The sequence below is a fragment of the Lolium rigidum genome, chromosome 6 (genome assembly GCF_022539505.1).
Source record: "Lolium rigidum isolate FL_2022 chromosome 6, APGP_CSIRO_Lrig_0.1, whole genome shotgun sequence".
NCBI lineage: Eukaryota > Viridiplantae > Streptophyta > Magnoliopsida > Poales > Poaceae > Lolium > Lolium rigidum.
Genome location: NC_061513.1, coordinates 108,739,893 through 108,760,401, shown reverse-complemented (window position 1 = coordinate 108,760,401; position 20,509 = coordinate 108,739,893). Strand labels below are relative to the sequence as shown.

General features: G+C 44.3%; 2 protein-coding genes across 2 annotated transcripts; both read left to right on the top strand.

Annotated features, from left to right (window-relative positions):
• The first annotated feature begins 4,548 nt into the window (after positions 1 to 4,548).
• LOC124663090 lies at positions 4,549 to 5,706 on the top strand. Its single transcript, XM_047200837.1, has one exon. The coding sequence runs from the start codon at positions 4,549 to 4,551 to the stop codon at positions 5,671 to 5,673; it is 1,125 nt and encodes a 374-aa protein (XP_047056793.1). The 3' UTR covers positions 5,674 to 5,706.
• Positions 5,707 to 15,470: 9,764 nt separating this feature from the next.
• On the top strand, positions 15,471 to 16,187 carry LOC124660202 (early nodulin-like protein 1). The gene is made up of 2 exons (XM_047197996.1): positions 15,471 to 15,636; positions 15,757 to 16,187. The coding sequence occupies exons 1-2, from the start codon at positions 15,471 to 15,473 to the stop codon at positions 16,185 to 16,187; spliced, it is 597 nt and encodes a 198-aa protein (XP_047053952.1).
• Positions 16,188 to 20,509: the final 4,322 nt, after the last annotated feature.

Here is a 20,509-nt window from a genome sequence, read left to right as displayed (position 1 = left end):
GACATCATGTTTGGGGCACAGTCATGACTGACTTCTGCATTGGAAGGAACTTCAAGATTTTGGTCATTAACATCACTGACTTCTTCCAAAAAGGTATCATCGGAACCAACTTGTTGAGTTTCCTTCTCATCTTCTACATCTTGATCCTTGGAATTAACATCTGGTTGATCCTTCTCATCTTCTACATCTTGATCCTTAGAATTAGCATCTGGTTGATCCTTCTCATCTTCTACATCTTGATCCTTGGAATTAGCATCTGGTTGATCATCTTGTACACTGGTTTTATTTGAAGCTACCACTCCAACCAAGTTTGAAGTAACCTTTAATTTCTTGTTGGTAGCTACCACTCCAACCAAGTAATTATCCGTAGTTTTCCTCTTGGTGGCTTTTGGCAACTTGCAACCAGCATCCACCTTTACTTCATCTGGATTTTTCCCTTTCAACTCCTCAGAATCATCAGTTTGCTGCTGAACATTAGGTACTTTCCTGCGCTTGCGCTTATTCCTGCTGAATTTTCCTTCTTCTTCATTTTGCTTTACCGAGTAGTTTTGCCCCTTGCTTCTTGGTATAGATGTGATGAACTCAGCAACACCATCTTCGAAAGAAGTACACATATTTGTCACAGCAGTTCTGTACTGACCCAATGTCTGAAAAAATAAGACAAGTGAAAAAAGAGATGTAAGTTCTTCTGTACTGTTACAAAAGTGTGAATCAGATTATTTCTGTACCCACTACATGTAATTACAGAGAAAGTCCTACATCTTAAATGATAAGTACTTCAAATTAATACATCTTACCTTATCATCAACATTCACTAATAGGTGGTGCTTGATGAACATGTCAACCACAGAAGGTTGATAACAGAATATAGATGGCTTGTTCCCGAAACAAGGCTTAAGTCGGATGCAACAAAAAGAAAAAGAAAAAAGACATTAGCTATGATAACAGAAGAACAAAAATATAGCCAAGTCAATATATGTGTAAACTATTTTTTGTGTTTTACGAGATAGTCCATTGTACCGGTAAATTGCCAAAAGAACCATCCGCCTTTGTATCAAGATCAACAACAAGCCTGATCATCATGTTTGTCCAGACACATATACGAGGTCCTTCTTCTGGTACGTCTAATGCATCAGTTTCCAGTGAATCTACATACAGAACCTACATAGCAGAAAAATAGACAAGTTAAATGCTATGGTAAAAGAATACTTGCATAATTTACAGATGGATATAACTGCAAAAAGCATGAGTACATTCCAATAAAAAAGTACATGCTACAAAAAAAATAGTTGTTCAAAAAACCCACCATGAGGTATGGCATGCAAGCTTTGAACCAATTCTTACTTCCTTTTGCATTTGCTGTCTGGATGAGAGTATCAATGATGAAACGAGCCCAGTTCAAACTTGCAATAGCTTTCGTGTTGAGAACTGCAGGATAACACTTTGGACTGACTAGTGTTCTAGTTGTTGGAGCAAACACAGAGGACATCAAATAGATAATGAACTTCCGCAGGTAATCATCGTCTGCTGGATATTCTTTACCTAATTGTGTCTCCAAATAAGTTATAGTTGGTTGCTTGCCATCATGAATACCCAACATCTGGAAAACTAAATTTGTTGCTGCAATGTTTCCCTGATAAGGTACAGGATGACTACCCATTGGTACATCCATGATTCTGACAACTGAATCAAGAGTGATGGGTATTTTCCCCCTTTCACCAAAATCAAGCACACATTCATCTTGATCAAAAGATGCCATTAAGAATCTACATAGCTCTGGAATCAGCTTCGAGCACTTCATGCCTAAGACACTGCCAAAATCAGCTTGAGTGATCAAATACCGCTGATCATTAGTCATCCCCTTGCAAACCCGGACAACTTTCATAGGTGAAACCCGGTTGAATAAGTTGGCCTGCAGTAACAAAAGAACAATTAAAATCATGTCTCTAATCATATTTACCAAAACACACACAAAAAGGGATACACAAAAAATCAAAAAAAATTGTGTGAAATCAATAATACCTTCTCTTTCTTCTCAGCACGCTCCTTCTTGGGTTGCTTCTCGGCACAATCCTTGGGTTTCTTCTCAGCATACTCCTTCTTGGGTTTCTTCTCAGCATACTCCTTCTTGGGTTTCTTCTCAGCATACTCCTTCTTGGGTTTCTTCTCAGCACACCCCTTCTTGAATTTCTTCTCAGCATCATTATTTACATTTCCAGTGGAGGCACACCGTGCAGTGTCACCTTCATCTCCGTCATCTTTTGGTGGTACCACAGTTGCAAGTGGCACCACACCTTCCAGTGGAGGCACACTACGCAATGGTTTCTCATTTAAAACTTCTTCCTCTGTAGGAACTGATTTAAACTGTAGCCTCTCTTTTAACTTCCTGAGTTTTGAATAGCTGTTCTTCTTTTTACTCTTCGGAGTCTTTGACTTCGTCTGCAAAACAAAGAAGAAAACAAAAAGGTATTAGGGCTCAAACAGAATATTACATTACACATGATGTTACAACTTTTAAATTTCAGATATGATAGTGCGATCATATGACACTCAGAAAAATGTTCTTACCAAAGATGATGTTGGGATCATTTTGAGAAAAAATTCAGATATGACATCAATGATACCCAGAAAAAGTACCTGCGAAAAAAGTATTATACATGAGAAAAAACAGTAACATCGCTTCCAGCACACCCCCAGGGCTAGACAACAACTGAAGCAGGGAATGCACATGATGTCTGGAGTAAAAATTCATTTAACTGAAATGTAAAAATTCATTCAACTGAAATTATATCTTGGGGTAATCAAGACTGCATACTACAGGTCTGAAAAAAAAACTGCACATGATGTCTTTGAAGAAGAACATGTAAGTACTAGGAATAAAATTACATATATAGTGAGCAGTGTTACATGTGTAAAAAAAACTGCATAGTACAGGTGTAAGTACTGGGAATACTTCATATTACAGACAAAAAATAAAATTACATGTGAAAATGCAGGTCCACATATTACAGATGTAAAATAAAAACTTCTAAGATGTAGTTGACAAATAACATGAAATTTCTGGGGTGGAAATAACAGTGGGAGGCACCCATCAGGTCTGCAGATGATATGTAAAAAACCACAGGTCTGCATATCACACATGTAAAAAAACCTCAGGTCTACAGATGATATGTAAAAAAACCACAAGTCTGCATATCACACATGTAAAAAACCCTCAGGTCGGCAGATGATATGTAAAAAAACAACAGGTCTGCATATCACACATGTAAGTCTGCAGATGATATGTAAAAAAACCACAGGCCTGCATATTTCAGATGTAAAAAACCCACAGGTCTGTATTTGAGATGTAAAAAAACCACATAACTGTATATTTGAGATGTAAAAAAAACACAGAAACTACAAAAAATAGAACACACTATGTGCAGGATGAGCAAAAGGGAACAAACTATGATCAGAAAAATACATTACATATGATGATTATGGGATATAGTACATGTAACATTAGAGGGAAACTGCATGAAGATTCACATCCTCAAAAACGAGCACAAAAAATGCTATGAGCAGAACACACATCCTCGAATGAGGGAGAACTACCACAATTCCCAGCGCCTGACCCTCAAAAACATATTAAACGACTACTCCCAGGCTACTCCAGATAGTCGCAGGTATAGGACGAGCAGAATCGCGTGAAATAGGCACCGAGAACAAACGGCGACCCACCTCCAGTCCCCTCCAGTAACGACAACACCACGATTCGCCCGCATGACACCACGATTCGCCGCGCATGACCTTCCCGACGAACTTCAACGACTACTCCACACAGTCGCCGGACTAGGACGAGGCGAATCGCGTGAAATCGGCACGCTACTCACCGACGGCAAAACCAACTCCAGCAACGATAAAACACCACGATTCGACGCGCCTCACCCTACCGACGGTATTCAACGACTACTACACACCGTCGCCGGACTAAGACGAGCCGATTCGAGCGAGATCGACACAGAAATCAACTCCCGCTCACCAAAAACACGGCGACACGCCTCCGGGAAACAACGAACGCCGCCCAGTTCGAGAAGAATACGAACACACACCACAACGAAGTTCTCGGTAGTACCTCTCGTCGCCGGCGACAGGATTCGGCGAGGCTCTGATCGACGGGCGCGACGAAGGAAACGGAATCGCCGGAGGAATCGCTGCGGACAAGGCGAGTTAAGTGCGCGAGGTGGGGGATTGAGATGAAAACGGTGATAACAGGGCTAGACTAATTAACTCGACGATATCAATGCGGGCCACATTTTGGACGCTAGTGGAAAAGAGCGCAAGCCGCACGATTTCGATCCGACGTCTCCGAGGAGGGAGCACTCCCGAAGACTACAGAGTGCCCCGGCACGGAACAGAAATTGGGATTGATCAAGGCCTGGATGGCCCGCACATGGACATGGTCTTCAGATTTTTAGCCCATCACTCTGCTATTCTCGTCCTGAAAAAAAAAACCACTCTGCTGTTCTCCTCCAACCAGAAGATGGGCAAACAATCCCCGGCGGTGAGATGCGATCTCCCCCATGCCAGTCGTATCCGCTCCAAAGAAGCAGGCGCTCGGCGAAGCAGATGGCCGGCGCTACTCACCGGACGAGCAAGCCGGCGCAGCCACCGCACGCCGCGAGGCGACTATCTCTGCGCCTGGCCACCCCCCTCGCGTCCCTGGCCCTCCTCCTATTCGCCGCCGCCGGCGTGCTCCTCTACTCCAAAACCACCCCGGCATCCCAACTCGTCACCCGCTCCAACGAATCTGGCACCACCGCGTCGCCGGCGCTCTCCTCCCCGACGGTGGAGGCCATAGGCGGCGCGCGCGCCATCTGGGAGCTCCCCGCGGCGCCGGCCAGGGCGGTCCTCTTCGTCGCGCACGGCTGCCGCTGCCGCCCGGAGAACTTCTGGCCGCCGTCCCCGCGCTGCCCCGGGTGCGTCGGGCTGCCGGAGGACGTCGCCATCACGGCCGGCGCGCTGCGGAGGGGGTTCGCGGTGCTGGCCGTGGCGAGCGCCGGGGAGTGCTGGTCGCTGGGGCGGGAGGTGGGCAGCGCCAAGCGGGCGATCCAGTCCTGGACCGCCAAGAACGGCCTCGGAGACCTGCCGGTGGCCGCTCTCGGCGCGTCTTCCGGTGGGTACTTCGTCTCCCGGCTCGCGGCCGAGATGAGCTTCGCCGCCGTCGTGATTATGATCTCCGAGGGCGCGTTTGGGCCGGCGGGAGCGCCAACGGGTTATCCGCCGGCCATGTTCCTTCACATGCCCAAGGACCGTAGGAGAGTCGCATTGCTGGAGAGGAATATGAAGATGCTGAGGAGCAGTGGCGTTGAGGTGAGGGAGCTCCGGAGCCTGGAGCTTCCTCTGACGCCGACTCTACTCTCCGATAGAATACCAGGGCTCGACCATGGGTTGTCGGAAAGGATTTGGAAGGTTTTCAGCGAGAAAGGGTTCATTGATGAGAGAGGGTACATGAGGAAGGATGGCCGAGCAACGCCATGGAAGGATGCAGTGGCGAAGAGGGGGTTCTGGGAGGAGGTTTCCCGGTGGGCTGAGCACATCCAGGAGGAGCTGAATCTTGCTTATGGATACCATGAGATGACTAGCTTGCAAGCCGACGAGATGTTCAATTGGATTGAGGAGCACCTGACCTGAGCTTTATGGCTGATACTTGATTAACTGCCCGGCTTACGGACTTAGATTGAAATGCTGATGGTTCTGTGTAGCATCGCCCGGAGGAAACTAATATACTGATTGGTGCATTGGAGAGAAAGCTGTGGAGTGCAGCTCTGCAAATTATTGTACTGTAACAAGAATCGACACCCAAGTACAGAGGAGACACACACAGTTCAAAGAAAGGAATTGACTTGATGTGATCATGCATATTTCCTTCAATTGGCTCTTGTGCAACTGGAGGAAAAGCAAGAAGCATAACAAAGGTAGCTAAGTAGGTTTTGCTGTGATGTATAACGTAGGTTCTGGTTTATCTAGGTAAATGTGTGCACGGATAGTTGATTATTGTGTTTTTAAGTAGCCAACATTGGATGAATACCGTTGGTTGTTTCTCTGAACCTTGCAATCTGGAGTTGGGTCGTAAGTTTTAGTTGGGTTGACATCCTACATTAGCCTGGCCATTTCTTACTGCAAATTGATAAGCTGTTTGTTTTGTTTTGTTAGAGGCAGTGAGGCTAGCACCTGGAGTGTACCAGGGTGATACTCGAATGTACTCGAATAAGCTGTTTGTTTTGTTTTGTTTTGTTAGAGGCAGTGAGGATAGCATCTGGAGTGTACCAGGGTGATACTCGAATGTGCTTGTGTGTTTGTGTGAGGGGAGCAATTCTAGCAGATCCCAAAAACAGCCCACCCTACATAAATTTATCTAGGATATCCGAAAACGGCTTCTATGCCTTCCGGTGAGCGTGAATGGGACGACGCCCCTGCTTTAGGTTTAGAGTTTTTAGGTATGATAATCTAGTAATTTGTGTTTGTAATGATGAGCTATCTTACTGTTTGCTATGGAATGAGGAACTATCCGTGTCAAAATGTGTGATTTTTTTTTTTTTTTTTTTGCAATATCTAAGATCGATTTAGGTATTTGGTCTTGCCGTGAATTTTCAAAACCCTAAATTGGTATCGGATTTGCCTGATCCCAGATATCCGGTATTGGAATATTCGGGATATCCGGGATCTGCTAGAGTTGTTCCAACACTCAAGTGTAAGGGTAGGTACCCGAAAGCACGAGGGTAGTATTGTTAGTGCTAAATTAGCATGTGTGTATTAGGATAGTTGTGGTATTCCACCTGTTGTACAGTGTAAGGGGCAGGTACCTCGAAAGTATGGGGTACTACCCAATTAGCATGTGTGTGTGTGTTAGGAAAATTGTGGTATTCCACAACTTGTACTATATACATGTGTGTAAAGGTAGGTACCCGAAAATATAAGGGTAGTACCTAATTAGATTTGTGTGTGTTAGGATAGTTGTGGTATTCCACCTCTTGTGACATATATATGTCCTTGGGCCTCTAGTCAATACAAGGGAATTATTTGTTTCTCTTTCAATAATTAACATGTTTCACTCATGTAGCTATCTAGTTTAACTTTTCCACCCAAATAAGGGAAGAAATAATGGGGTTTAGATGAAAAATATCCTATTTTAAAAAATCACACAGAGATATTGCTTGAACACATAAGATTAAGGGTATTTCGTAATTAATGGAAAAAATATTTGGTACTTGAACTATTTCCTACCATAAGAAGACCAATATGACCAATACTTGAAATGAAATCCATAAAAAACACCAATAGTTTGGCTACACAAAACGACACCTCTAACAAATAGATCAGAAACTTGATAAAGTTGATATGACTATAGATGGTCCAATGCTCAAAAAAGGGGAATATCATGACTCTTCAGGACGGCATGATATCTTCTTTATAAAGTAGGTTAGTACCAGCTTGAAGTCCCATGGGGAACCATATATGTAGGACTAATACTGTGTTGTATTGACGCAGATGATTCTCTTTGTAACCACACAATGGTGAGTTCTATAGTGGTCCCCAAAAGTAATTACTTGCTAGTGAATGCAATAAATTTTCATCGAAAGAGGTAGAATCAATACATAATGTCAGTACAGGATCTATTTTTCAGACATGATGCTTACTCTCTTTTACTTCCTCTGTTCTAAAAAAATGTCATGGCGGTATTTCTGCAACTCCAACCCCCTTCAACTGAAGCCGCTTGTCCCCGGCACATCCTCCTTTCTTCCTTGTGTTTGTCTCGTCTCCCATCTCCCACCTCCTCCTCTCTTCCTCGTGTCGACATTGTCCCATCCGTCCCGTCCCCTTCTCCTCCTCTCCGTCGTCCTTGCCGCCACCTTGTCCACAAGCTTCGCCGCCGCAGTGCTCCGCCTCCCTCCAATCCCCTCACCTTTGTCCCACCTCCCTCCACTCCCCTTAATATGAGATCTGTAATATGAGATCTGTTTCATGCGCTGCATCATCCAGATCCATGAAAAGAGGTGATTTTCTTGACCTTTTCCACGGATCCGGCGAGGGTTGATTCATTTAAACACGAGGCCCTCGTTGACATCTCCATGGTGGCTAGCCAACGACGCCGCCACCACCAATGTGGTGAGCATCATCGGTCGTTAGCATAGAGTCCCCGGAATCCTAGTCCTCGTGCCTACCAAGGGCCATCCGCCTCCCCCACCAATTCCTCCCTCGCCACGGATGTACCTCCCGAGGCCTCCAACGCTCCCGCCCTCGGGACCACCCCGCTGGACTCGATCATCATCCGGCTCAATCCCTCCATCGTGAAGCACATGGACGTGTCCCGGAACGTTTCTCTTATCAAGGTGAGTCGCCAAAGCGTTGAGCTTGCACTCTTGTTGTATGGTCGTATCATGTGATTTTGTGGCTAATTTTGGGGAAAGCTTGTTCTGCATGGTTCAGTTCCTTTTGGATGCAGGGGTTCTGCCCTCGGAGGAGGAGCTACAAACGAGGGATGGGTGGTAAGCGAGTTCGAGAAGGTAAGCATGTTTCCTATTTTTTGGCCTTAACTTTCTTTATGTGCAACTTCATGTTGAGATGTGAAACTGCATCTATGCTATGTTATGTTAGAGTCCACATATATATATTGGGCGGTTATATATATATATATTTACCATATTATCATGACTATGGTAGTACCTAGACTATGGAAATGGGTAGCATGATATGCGATTGTTCGAATGATGCTCTATTTGATTGCAGTGCTATTGCACAACTACTGGTGAAGTAGTCAAAATGTATGATTGTGGGTTTGAGTGTAAGAAGGTGTTGATTAGTTGATCACATGTATAGGTTTGATATATGCTTTATGAGCGGAGAGATGATGTGTTCTTAGTTCAGGAAGATATCAGAGTTGATATGGTGTTTGTTGATGTGGCATAGATAATTTGATCTTGGAAGATGGATATGAGATTAATAAAGTTTAGCATAGATAATTAAAGGTCAGAGAACTAAAAATCTTACCAAACACTATCTCTAAATTTTATCATATGCGGTTTTTCATGTATAGATGGTATACTTACATATATAATGCTTTTGCTTGGTATTTTGAGATTATTATTAACAATTTATATCTCTCGTTGTAAAGGGAATTTCCTTATTGACAATATTTCCCTTGTACCCGACGCGTTTCCTCTATAAAATTTGCGGTTTATCTTCATGTTTTTTTTTCAGTGACATGAATCTTACATTGATGCTGTTTGTATTGGTCATCGCATCAGTACAACTGAGTATATGTTTCTATTTTCCATTTATCTAACTTTTTAGCAGTAGTTATGGATGGAACAAATGCAGGAGAGCAGCCTTTCTGCAGTGTGTGAAAAGGTGCTTGATAGATGCCTAGCTCCATCAAAAATAGGTGGACAAGGATGTGAAAACATGACAATGATCTGTAGCACTTCTAGTTCTTTCTATAAATAGAGCGAGATTGTGGAAGGAAGTTTCCAAATAATTGACCAAACATCTTTGTGGACTTCTAGTTTGGATCTAAGACAACTTTTGCAATCACTAGCAAGTAATTCCTTTTGGGATTCCAACATCAGCTTTGCATACGATAAAAAATAAAATTGTTTTAGGTCCTAACTAGAAGTTTCACAAATTAAGATGCTTGGTTAATTACATGGAAACTTGCTTCCACAATCTTACTTTATTTTTAGAAAGAACAAGAAGTGTTACTGCACTAGGATCATTGTCATGTTATCACATCCTTTTTCATCTAATGTGGATGGAGTGAGTCATCTATCGAGCATATTTTCACACACTGCAGTGTTCTTTTGCATTTGTTTCATATATGGGTATTGCTTAAAAAGTTAGATAAATAGAAAATAAAAACATATACTCACTTGTACTGATGCAATGCAAGGACCAATACAAAACTGCATCAATATTAGATTCGGGTTCATATACATTCAAAAGAGGACAATACTTAGCCAATGATTGGTACCAAAAGATAAACCACAAATATTTAAGGGGGAAATGTGTCGGGTACGAGGGAAAGTCTAGTTACAACAATAGATATAGCTTGTTAATAATAATCTCAAAGGACCAAGAGAAAAAACATTATATATATAAGTATATGTTTATAAATCAAAAACTGCATATGATAAACATTAGAGATCATATTTAGCAAGCTTTTTAGTTCTCAGGCCTTTATATACGCCAAAAGTTATTACTCTCATATCCCCTTAACATCCCGAGATCAAATTATTTATGCCACATCAACAAACGCCATACTAACTCTCATATCCCCTCAACTAAAAATACATCATCTATGCTCATAAAGCATGTCAAACCTTTACATGTTAGCAGTTGGTCAGCCCCTTCTTATACTTAAACCCACATTCATACATTTTGACTGTTTCACATGTAATTGTTCTACCGGTATAAAAAATGTTCAATAATTGTTCAATAGCGTCAACCAGAGCATCATTCAGCCAGTCACCATATTATGCTGCCTAGATACTACCATAGTCATGATAATATGGTCAAAGATATAGAAAAACCCCACTATATGCGAACTCTAATATAACATAGCACAATTGCGGTCTCACATCTCGACAGGAACTTGCACAGAAAGAAACTCAAGGCCGAAAATATGGTCGTCCTTACCTCCTCGAGCTCGTTTACCACCCTTTCCCTCCTCCGTCCCTCCTCCTCCAAGGGCACAACCTCACACCCTTAAGGAACTGAACCTTACAAAACAAGTTTCCCCAAAATTAGCCATGAAATCACATGATATGGCCATATGGCAAGCGTGCAAGCTCAATGCTTCGGTGACTTAGCTTGATAAGAGAGACGTTCCGGGACACGTCCATGTGTTGCACGGTAGCAGGATCGAGTCGGATGATGATTGGGCATGGCGGGATAGTCCCGGGAGGCTGCGGCGGAGGAGGTCTCGGGGCGTACATCCGCACCGAAGGCGGAATCGGCGGCGAATGGCCCCTCACACACAAGGACTAGGGTTCCAGGAAGCTGTGCTAACTGGATGCCACATGTGGCGACGGTGGTGGCGACCTCTTTGGGTAGTTGCCGCGGAGACGACGACGCCGGCGAGGGATATTTTTAAATGAATCAACCCTCGCCAGATCCGTAGAAAATGTCGAAAAAATCCACCCTTTTCACGGATTTGTCCGAGGCGGTCCCGGAAATGGAGCTCATATTAAAATGAAACCGTGTCTAGGAGGAACTAGACACTTTTTGATATAGTAGAAGCGGGACTTGACGTGACAATTCCGAAATTCGTCCCTGACAGGAATCGAACTCCGGTCGTTGGGGTGCGCCACTGCGACCCCAACCACTAGGCTAAGCCCACGTCGTCGAAATGGAGCTCATATTATGGGTAGTGGAGGGAGGTGGAGCACAAATGAGGGGATTGAGGGAAGCGGAGCGCTGCGGCGGCAAGGCTTGGAGAGAAGGCAAGGAGGAGAAGGGGACGATGGTGACGCTGACGCGAGGACATGAGAAGGAGGTAGGAGTCGGGATGAACGCAATGAAGAGAGGGGGATGTGTCGGGCACGAGCGGCTTCAGGTGAAAAAGGGATTTTGCAAAAATGCAGCCGCGACAAGTTTTCGAACAGAGGGAGTAATCCACTTGTATCGCTCACCTATTCCGTCCTTCATTTTTCATTTGGTGGAAAATAGGACAAGATATGTACCTTCTGAAATGTTGGACCTCTTCGTAGATGGTTTTGTTAATTTCGAGTGAGGATATACTCCAAGCTGTAATAAAGTGTGGAGTAACTAGTTGCTCATTTTCAGCCTGAAGACATTTCAAAACTACCTATGAACGCCCCACTGGAAAAGGATATTAAAAGTTACAAGGTTTTTTGCAGCTCTGAAGTGAGAGTAGTGAAAATAGAAAGAAAACTGAGAAAGCATGGTGTATGCCAGTCCTGCCTGTCTTCGGTTCCCATGCACGCCGTGCACTGAGGTGAAAAAAGCGCACCTAGCTTTATGTTTGCAGCTTGTGATCGCCACACCGTCAGTGTACTGTAATCTTTCAGGTACGTTTCCATCACCAGGATTCCAGATGTGCTAATTTTGGCCAAAATGAAGTCCGGGTCGGTTGGACTCAAACCAGTCAGCCTGGAATTTTGGAGCATCAGCGTGAGTGCTTCTCTGCTAATTAAGCGGAACTGTGAACGCGGCAGCTCTGGATGCGGACTTTGCTACATATTCCCGTCTCACGGGCTGGATAGAGGAGCTGACCAGTGAAGAGGTAACTTGTTTTTTTTTTGAGAGAGAATACGGCACTTTATTGATCATAACAAATCATTACATAGAGTCTGCCGGATACAATCCGGAGCAAAGTTACTAAAAACAGTAGATATAAAAAGCTTAGCAGAACGAGCTAGAATATGTGCCGATTCATTACACTGACGACGAACATGGCCGATCGAAAAGGAAGTGAAGCCGTTGGTCAGGGATTTGATGTCCTCAACAACCACTCCAATTAGACTTCGATCCAACTCCAGCGATTGAAAACGCTGAATCAAAGACAGGCAGTCCGAGACTACCATTACTTTGTCGAAACCTTTCTCACCAGCAAGGGAAATAGCGCGACGCAGAGCTAATGCTTCAGCAAGTTCTGGCATCGTGACCTCGTCTTGAAGCTCGCTGCAAGCAGTCAAGCAATCACCACTGTGGTTCCTGATCACGACCCCAATTCCCATTTGGCGAGTAGGAGGAAAAAGAGCTGCATCGACATTGATATAAACCGTACCTTCAGGCGGCGGAGACCAGCGGGGTGTGGAAGTCATGGTTTCACGCCTAGTAGAAGGGTCCGGAGGGAAAGAATGCAACTCAATCATCTCGACATAAGCCTTGATCTGTTCGGCAACCATACGGGGATGTTTCATCAGTTCACCATTTCGAACTCCATTTCTAGAAACCCATAGATGCCAAACACTGACAGCCAAAACTATTAGATCCCTCTCTGTTGATCGCGATAGAAAGTCAAAAATCCAGGTTTTTGGGCTAGTGAAAAACTTTCTGCGTAGATGTAAGCCATACAGAGGTTTGATCTCTCCATACTTCTTTTGCATATTCGCAAGATAGGAACACATGGCCAGCAGTTTCGTCCCTGTTACAGTACACACAAGCACTTGAAGCTGGAATATGTCTTCGGCACAATTGCACTCCTGTAGGTAGGCACTCATGTGCAAACCTCCACAGGTTGATTAGCATTTTACCGGGTGCCTTTATATCCCAGAGTTTCTTCCACAAACGACCATCAGCTTCAGTACATGAGTTGGAGCCTCCACCTTGTTTGCTACGATCCGAGAAAAATTTAACAGTTCTCGCCATATTATAAGCAGATCGAGCAGTGCAGACACCAAAGAGGTAACTTGTTAGAGCAACTCTAGACCCCTAAATTGGTTAAACCTTTAAATTTGCAAGCAGATTTAAGGGCTTGGGGTATTTTTTTTGTCCAGATCACACACTTTAAAATAGTCGAACCCTCATTTTTTTTGCAGGCCAACATATATACGAGCCCGTGATCTGTATAGTTGGAGTTTCGTATTCGATTTTGCAGGCTAACCTGTATACGGTCAACGCGCTCGCAACACCTCGTGGCAACACATTTTCCCAATAAACTCGTCGGAGTCCGGCCAAATTTGAGCAAAACGCCTACACATTTCCCGTGGAGATTGGCAAAATTGAACAAAGCTCGTCGGAAATTGGCCGTTGTGGGTATCATGCACGAGCAGAGTTGCGGAGCGGCGAGAAGTTTTAGGGACCAGGCGGCGAACCCATGCGGCTGAGGGGTGGCTGGTGACGCGGTTGACGACAAGAGGCCGGGCGGCGCGCGGCAGGCAGGTGGCGGCGGGGCGGATGGAAGGCTTCTCAGGAGAAAAAAGAAGGTAAACAAATAAAGTGGGCCTTTTAGTGAAATATTCCCAAAAAGAAAAATAGTATCTTACTTTGAGGGGTCTGGTCTACGGGAGTGTTTTTCGGCTCGCAGACCACGTTTTTTCCAGCCCGTATCTACACATATACGGTTTGTAGTGTTGGCCTTAGACTACTCATAGTGGAAGTAACTAAGAGCAAGAACAATAGTGTAGGCGGCAGCCGGCTACAACAATTTGCCACATCATCTATAGTCAACTTATAGCTAGCATGTACAATAGTAAACTATAAAAGTGTAGTACTTTTGCAATACATGACCCACCTTTTAGTCTCATATTGTGCCTAGGAGCACGTGCTAGTGCTGGCTATTAGATAAGACATCACTTCTCTTCTCTCTCCTAATCTCTCTACTCCAACTAAGCAAACTTATAATATTTTATCTCTTATAGCCAGCTGATTGTTCCTTCTTGTACTTGCTCTAAGGTAGTAACATAGAGCTACATGCATTGCTAACTATACAAATTGATGACATGGCATGATATTAAATGAAGAAATAGATGGTTGTGGTAACTAGCTATGTTACTATAACATCACATTTTTCAAAATAGGATGAGTCTACAAGTTAATTAATACACCCATGCATAATAGTACATCTAAGTTACTATGCATTATGAATGTAGTAACATAGAGTAATGTTATATGCATGACACTACTATATGTTACTCCCTACTATGATTAGTCTTATCTCCAACGCTAAATGCAGGGGTCTTAAGCGGTACTGCTCCCAAGTGGTCTAGCTCCTGCACCTCTGCTTTTTGTTTTTTCCTTTTGAAACAAGGCAAAGTATTTGACATTTTCATCAATCAAGAAGGTTTTAGAGTAATTGCTTTGGAAAGCCTAGGACTTCAAATAAAGTCTACTTTCGTGGCATAACATTACTCAAAAAATTGCCCTGGCGAGGCTTCACGCTTTCGCCTCTGCTTCTTCTTTGTAACGGCTGCAGTTAGAGTCCTCAGACATTTGGAGATCTTAAACCAAATACTATGCACTCTTGCTGCTAAGCTAAAACGGCTGTTCTTGGTTCTCCGGTTGTCAGGTAGGCCGCCTGGTGTCCCTGCTTTGGGCTTGGGTATTTCGGTATTTCAGTTCAGTTCAACTTAATTACTAGTATCACTCAGAAGAATCTGCTAAAAATAACATGAATCTGACCGGGTGATTGTGCGCCTAAAGTGGGTCCGCGGCTAATCTCCTTGGATTCCCCGAGGGCCAGGGTTACGGCGGACCGAGCGCGCGAGAAGATCAATCGTGAGAGCAACTGATTCAACGAAGCGGTGCACTTCCGTTGGGTTCATGCATAGTCATAGAGGAGCGCTTCTTGGGAGCCTACACCTGTTCCACCATAGGTCAGCAACCATATCCAGCGCGCCTATATATGCAGACGTCTAGTGCAGCTTCTCCTACGATATCTATCATCTTCGAGTGTTCTTCTTTGACGGCCGAAGCACTCAGCGCCGCAACCACATACTATAAGCTAAGCTGATCGACCGTTTACCACCATGGCGGAGTCCAAGAAGCTGCTCGTTCTGATCTTTGCGGCCATGGTTTCTTCGTTGGAGGCGTACGTCTTCTACGCCGGCGGCCACGACGGCTGGGTCGTCGACCCCGCCGAGAGCTACAACCACTGGGCCGAGCGCAACCGGTTCCAGATCAACGACACCATCGGTACGCGCATCACATCCCTCTTCGAGTCTTCGTCAACAATCAAATAATCATTCTACCATATTCGTACGCGTAAATACCATGAATCAACTGAAGTGTAAGCTGCATCTTGTTTACTCGCAGTGTTCGCGAACGGCGAGGGCGCGGACCCTGTGCTGCTGGTGACGGAGCCGGACTTCGACGCGTGCAACACGGGCAACCCGGTCCGCCGGCTAGAAGACGGCAGCGGCCGCTCGGAGTTCCGGTTCGACCGGTCCGGCGCCTTCTTCTTCATCAGCGGCGACGAGGACCGGTGCCAGAAGGGCAAGAAGCTGTACATCATCGTGATGGCGGCCCGACCCACGAGGCCGGCGCTGGCACCGGCGCCCGGATCGCCGCCGCCGCTGTGGGCATCGGCGCCAGAGTACGGGCAGGCTCCGGGCATGAGCGTTGGCGACGAGGCGTTGTCGCGCAGCAGCTCGCTGGAGGCGCCACCGCCGACGGCGGGCGCGGCACGGCTGGACGCAGTCATCACCGGCGCTGTTTTGGGGGTTTTAGGGGCTTTGATGCTCTGAGATGCCGTAGGGATCGGATCGGCCGGAGAGGTCGTTCCGTTGTTGTAATTCCGTGCTGATATATGGTCTACCGATTACTCGTGTTGTGTGATAGACTGCCGGTGCAAGTCAGTATACTTCAGTACGGAGAGCTATGATTCGTACACAGAATAAAACGATGATGTTATACTTAGGAGCAAGTACACATGAATGGATACTGAAGCCTTTTTCATGACTATTTAGTTGACAACAGGACTTCTGAATCCTTTTCTTGAGATTGGATTTGCTACAATAACACCAGAAATGCTAAACCATTTATGACAACATAATTTATACTATAATACCAAATAAATATAGTACTACGAAATATAATTTCTAACAATTTTAATGCCATAGATTTTATATTGTAGATATTGATCTTTTCATAATATTTAGTTAAAATTTACAAAGATTGACTTTGACTAGTTCCAGAATGCGAGGTAAATAAAAAACGGGAGGGAGTATCAAGGATCGATGTGATCGTTCTTTTTTTTTCAAGTGATTGTTACTAGAGAAAGCGCAAGTGGATGTTTTTAGATAAGAGCCAATACTTTGCCTGACTTTAAATTAATAAAGCTATACGGTATAGAATTTAGATTACACACTGCTGGGTATACAGCTTTGCTAGACACTAGGAGTAGAGCATAGTTTAACATAACAAGGTAATAACAGAGCCAAAACGCAAGGAAACACATAGATAGATTGTCGGCTTCGCCGCGCACTCAGACCCGGCACCAAGTCACGACAGCTACTTCTTCACGTTGCTGCCGGCTTCAGCAGCTCCCTTAGCTCGCGTGCCATCCAACTTAGCCCCTCCTTTTCTCTTGACTTGAACTTTAGGCTCCACAGCTGCAAAAATATGATAGTTTTGTAAATAATGTCAGCTGGGTTAGAAATAGTTTTCTTTTCAATAACAAGCTTGTTGCGCGTGTTCCACCGCGCCCAAGTTGAGCACCCATGAGTGCAAGTAGAAGGCGCTTTTTATAACTAAATGGAGGCTTAAGAGTGAAGGATTGTGCCAAGAACAACACCCACAACAACCGCCGCGTATACCCCGAGAAATTTGACAGAATGGCATGGAATTGTGCAAAGTTAGCGGGTCACCAGTTGCACCCTAACAGCTGGCGAGTCACGACCAAGCAAACATAGCCAAAGAGCATGATAAGAAAATGTGGCTGGCATCCTCCGAGGTACCACACAGGACACAAAGGCCATTGAAAGGACCATGTCTAGTCAAAATCTGTTGTCCCGAGGGCAATTTGTGGAGAGCTAACTGCCAAGAGAAAATCTTGATTTTCAGAGGGACTTTGGCTTTTCACATATCCTTACTGTGAGCCACCGTCATGCCATGTGAAATTTTAGCATACATTGATTTTACTGAGTAACTTCCAGATATTTCCAGGTGCCAAGACACCTTGTCTTGCCCTGTCCTGAGAAGCACCTAAGCCATCGTCTCCTCAAGCTCTCTCCACTCACGCAGGCCCTCCTGGTCGAGTGATCGTCGAAAGCGTACTTGAAGGGAATGTTGTTGTAACGCATCAGCCACAAAAAAAGCTTGATTGTCGCAGATGGCCGCAAACAACATAGGGAAGGAATCCATGAGGGGTCCCCTACCAAACCACCAGTCCATCCAGAAGTTGGTTCTAACACTATCTCGCACCTCGTGCTTGGCTCACACCTTAAATAAGTGCTTGATCTTATGCAAGCTTTTCCAAAATGGGGACCCCCCTTGACCTGATCCCGAAAATAGGTCTGAGGCGTCCGCATACTTTGCGCGAATAATACGAGCGAGCCCAGGTAGTATCTTCCTCTTGGTAAAGTCTCCAGATCCATTTCAGAAGCAGGGCCAGGTTCATTTTCTTTGTATTCAGCAGCCCAAAACCCCCAACTTCTTTGGGTCTACAAACCGTTGGCCAATTAACCAGGTGGTATTTCCTCTTTGGTCACGCACCTTCCCAGTAGAACTTGGATCGATGAGAGTCAAACCTCGCATGAATCCCATCATGGAGGAGGAACAGTCCCATCGCAAAGATTGGCAAGTTATCTAAACATTCATTGGAAAGAATGAGTCGTCCCCGTGAAGACATCAATCTTCCCAACCACGATTCAATCTTGGCCGCAAGTTTCCGTACCAAGAACATCCATTGATCGAGTGTCAACTTCCTATCAGATATAGGCAATCCCGGGTAGGTGAAAGGAAAACTCCCGAGCTTGCAGTTAAGTTTGTTGGCAATGGAAGTTCGTTCGCTGTTTCGCTGTCCGAGCACAAACACCTCGCTTTTGTGGTAATTGATTTTGAGCCCTGACATATCTTCAAAGCACATAAGGAGAAACTTAAGGTTCACAATATCCTCATCTGATCCCTGGATGAGGATGAGTGTATCATCCTCGTACTGGAGGTGGGTAATCCCTCCTGGCAGGAGGTGTGGCACTAACCCATGAATGTGACCTGCCGACGCCGCGGCCGAAAGGATCCCAGAGAGCGCTTCGCCAATAAAGTTGAAGAGGAGGGGAGAGAGAGGATCTCCCTGTCAAACCCCTCTCTTGTTCCGAAAAACGGCCCCACCTCTCCATTGATAGAGATTGCAGTCTGCCCTTGATAAACGCCGTTTGGTTCGGGCTTATCGCAATAGGGTCAAGTTTGGAGGCGTATGTTTTGGAGATGATTTGAAATATCACATTAATCAGGGCAATAGGTCAAGTTTGGACGCAAGTGGATGTGATAACGCACCTATGTCTAAATTTCCAGATTCAAATGCAACTAGTATACTCCAACTATGATCCCAACATGTATGGTCGATCAAGTCCAACCGCACCAAAATCCAAATCCTAATCAATGGACATGGTCACTATGTCTTCCTATTTATGGTATTTCCATACCATTCCAAGTAAATTGTCATTGTCACTCCAAATATTCAAATAAAATGTTCTGTATTGCTCACATTTCACGGGAAAGTAGTTATGGTAGGTCTTTCCATGGACTTAATGATGCAACCAGCCTTTAGGCTAGCAACACAAGAATAAACAGAGTATTGGCATGCACATATAATATGTGCTATAAAATTTGAGAAAAAAAGAGAGGAAAAAAGTTGAATAAAGTTTGGTAACCACAATCTAGGGTTGTTGGGAAAGAGTGGGATGGCACACGCCAAAGAAGGATGGTAGAAAAAATAAAAAGCAAAACATGCCATAGTGAATAAAAGAAAAGACATCTATGATAGGGTCATCTGGAGCCACACACTATAGAACATAGTTGATGTGATATGGTTGATCAAGGTTTAGAGCATGCAATCAAATGAAGATTCTTTATGTACCTCAAGATATATATTATGATAGAGCATGCGGAGATAAAGGTTGATCAAGACAAAGAGTGAAGATTGGATTCAAGTTGGTCAACACATGAAAAGCATAAATAATGTACCACTTGGGATTTGGTGGTATGGAAAGCTTTGTCAATTATTCTTCATGAACTAACACAATATACATATTTTAGTGGGCATGCATCAAAAGTAAATATTTCATATAGTCAATGAGAGGATGATATCAAGTGATGATCATCATCAAGGTTGAGAAGGACAAGTTAAAGATAAGCATCTTGAGAGGATCATATGCTCGAAGCTTGTCGTCCAGTTGGTGATAATGGACATGTGAAGATGTGCCTTAATGAAGCTATCCCATTGTGGTGTATTGGGGAGCAAATTATGAGTTTTCACGAGGCAACAATGATCAAGTGAAGCATTCCAACTTGAATGAAGCTTAACGTGTTGTCATAAAAATCAAGTGACATGCACAAGGAAAAAGGTATGGCTTTTATAGGTTCTACTTTACCGGTCTCAAGGTGGTTGTTGAGAGACCGGGTTATAGGATAGATAGCCGGACTATCAAGAGGGACTTTCGGTTTGGTAACTTGATCACGTCGTCTTAGGGAGCTCAATCCTTTGCATAATTTGCATCCCCTTATTCTTGTTGCTTCTTGATGTTTCTATGTGTGAGGTTCTTGTGCTTGTTGCTAGCTTTCCAATAAGCTCAAGTTCATCAAAAATGGAATTTGCATGGATCTTCTATATTGCGTTTTCGAATTTAGAGGTTTTATCGGTTCTTCGTTTTGGGAAGTTTCACATCTCCCCAGTTTGGCATCTAACCTCTTCCTCCTACTTGGTTTTTATAGTCTCTATTAGATATATCTTGTTCTTAGCTTTTCAAAAATACTAAGTTTGCTAAAATTGGAGTCTGGACGCAAAAGTTATCACCGTTTTCTTTTGCTAGTTTTTCAGTCAGTGGGCAATCCGGTCTCACCGGCTCTG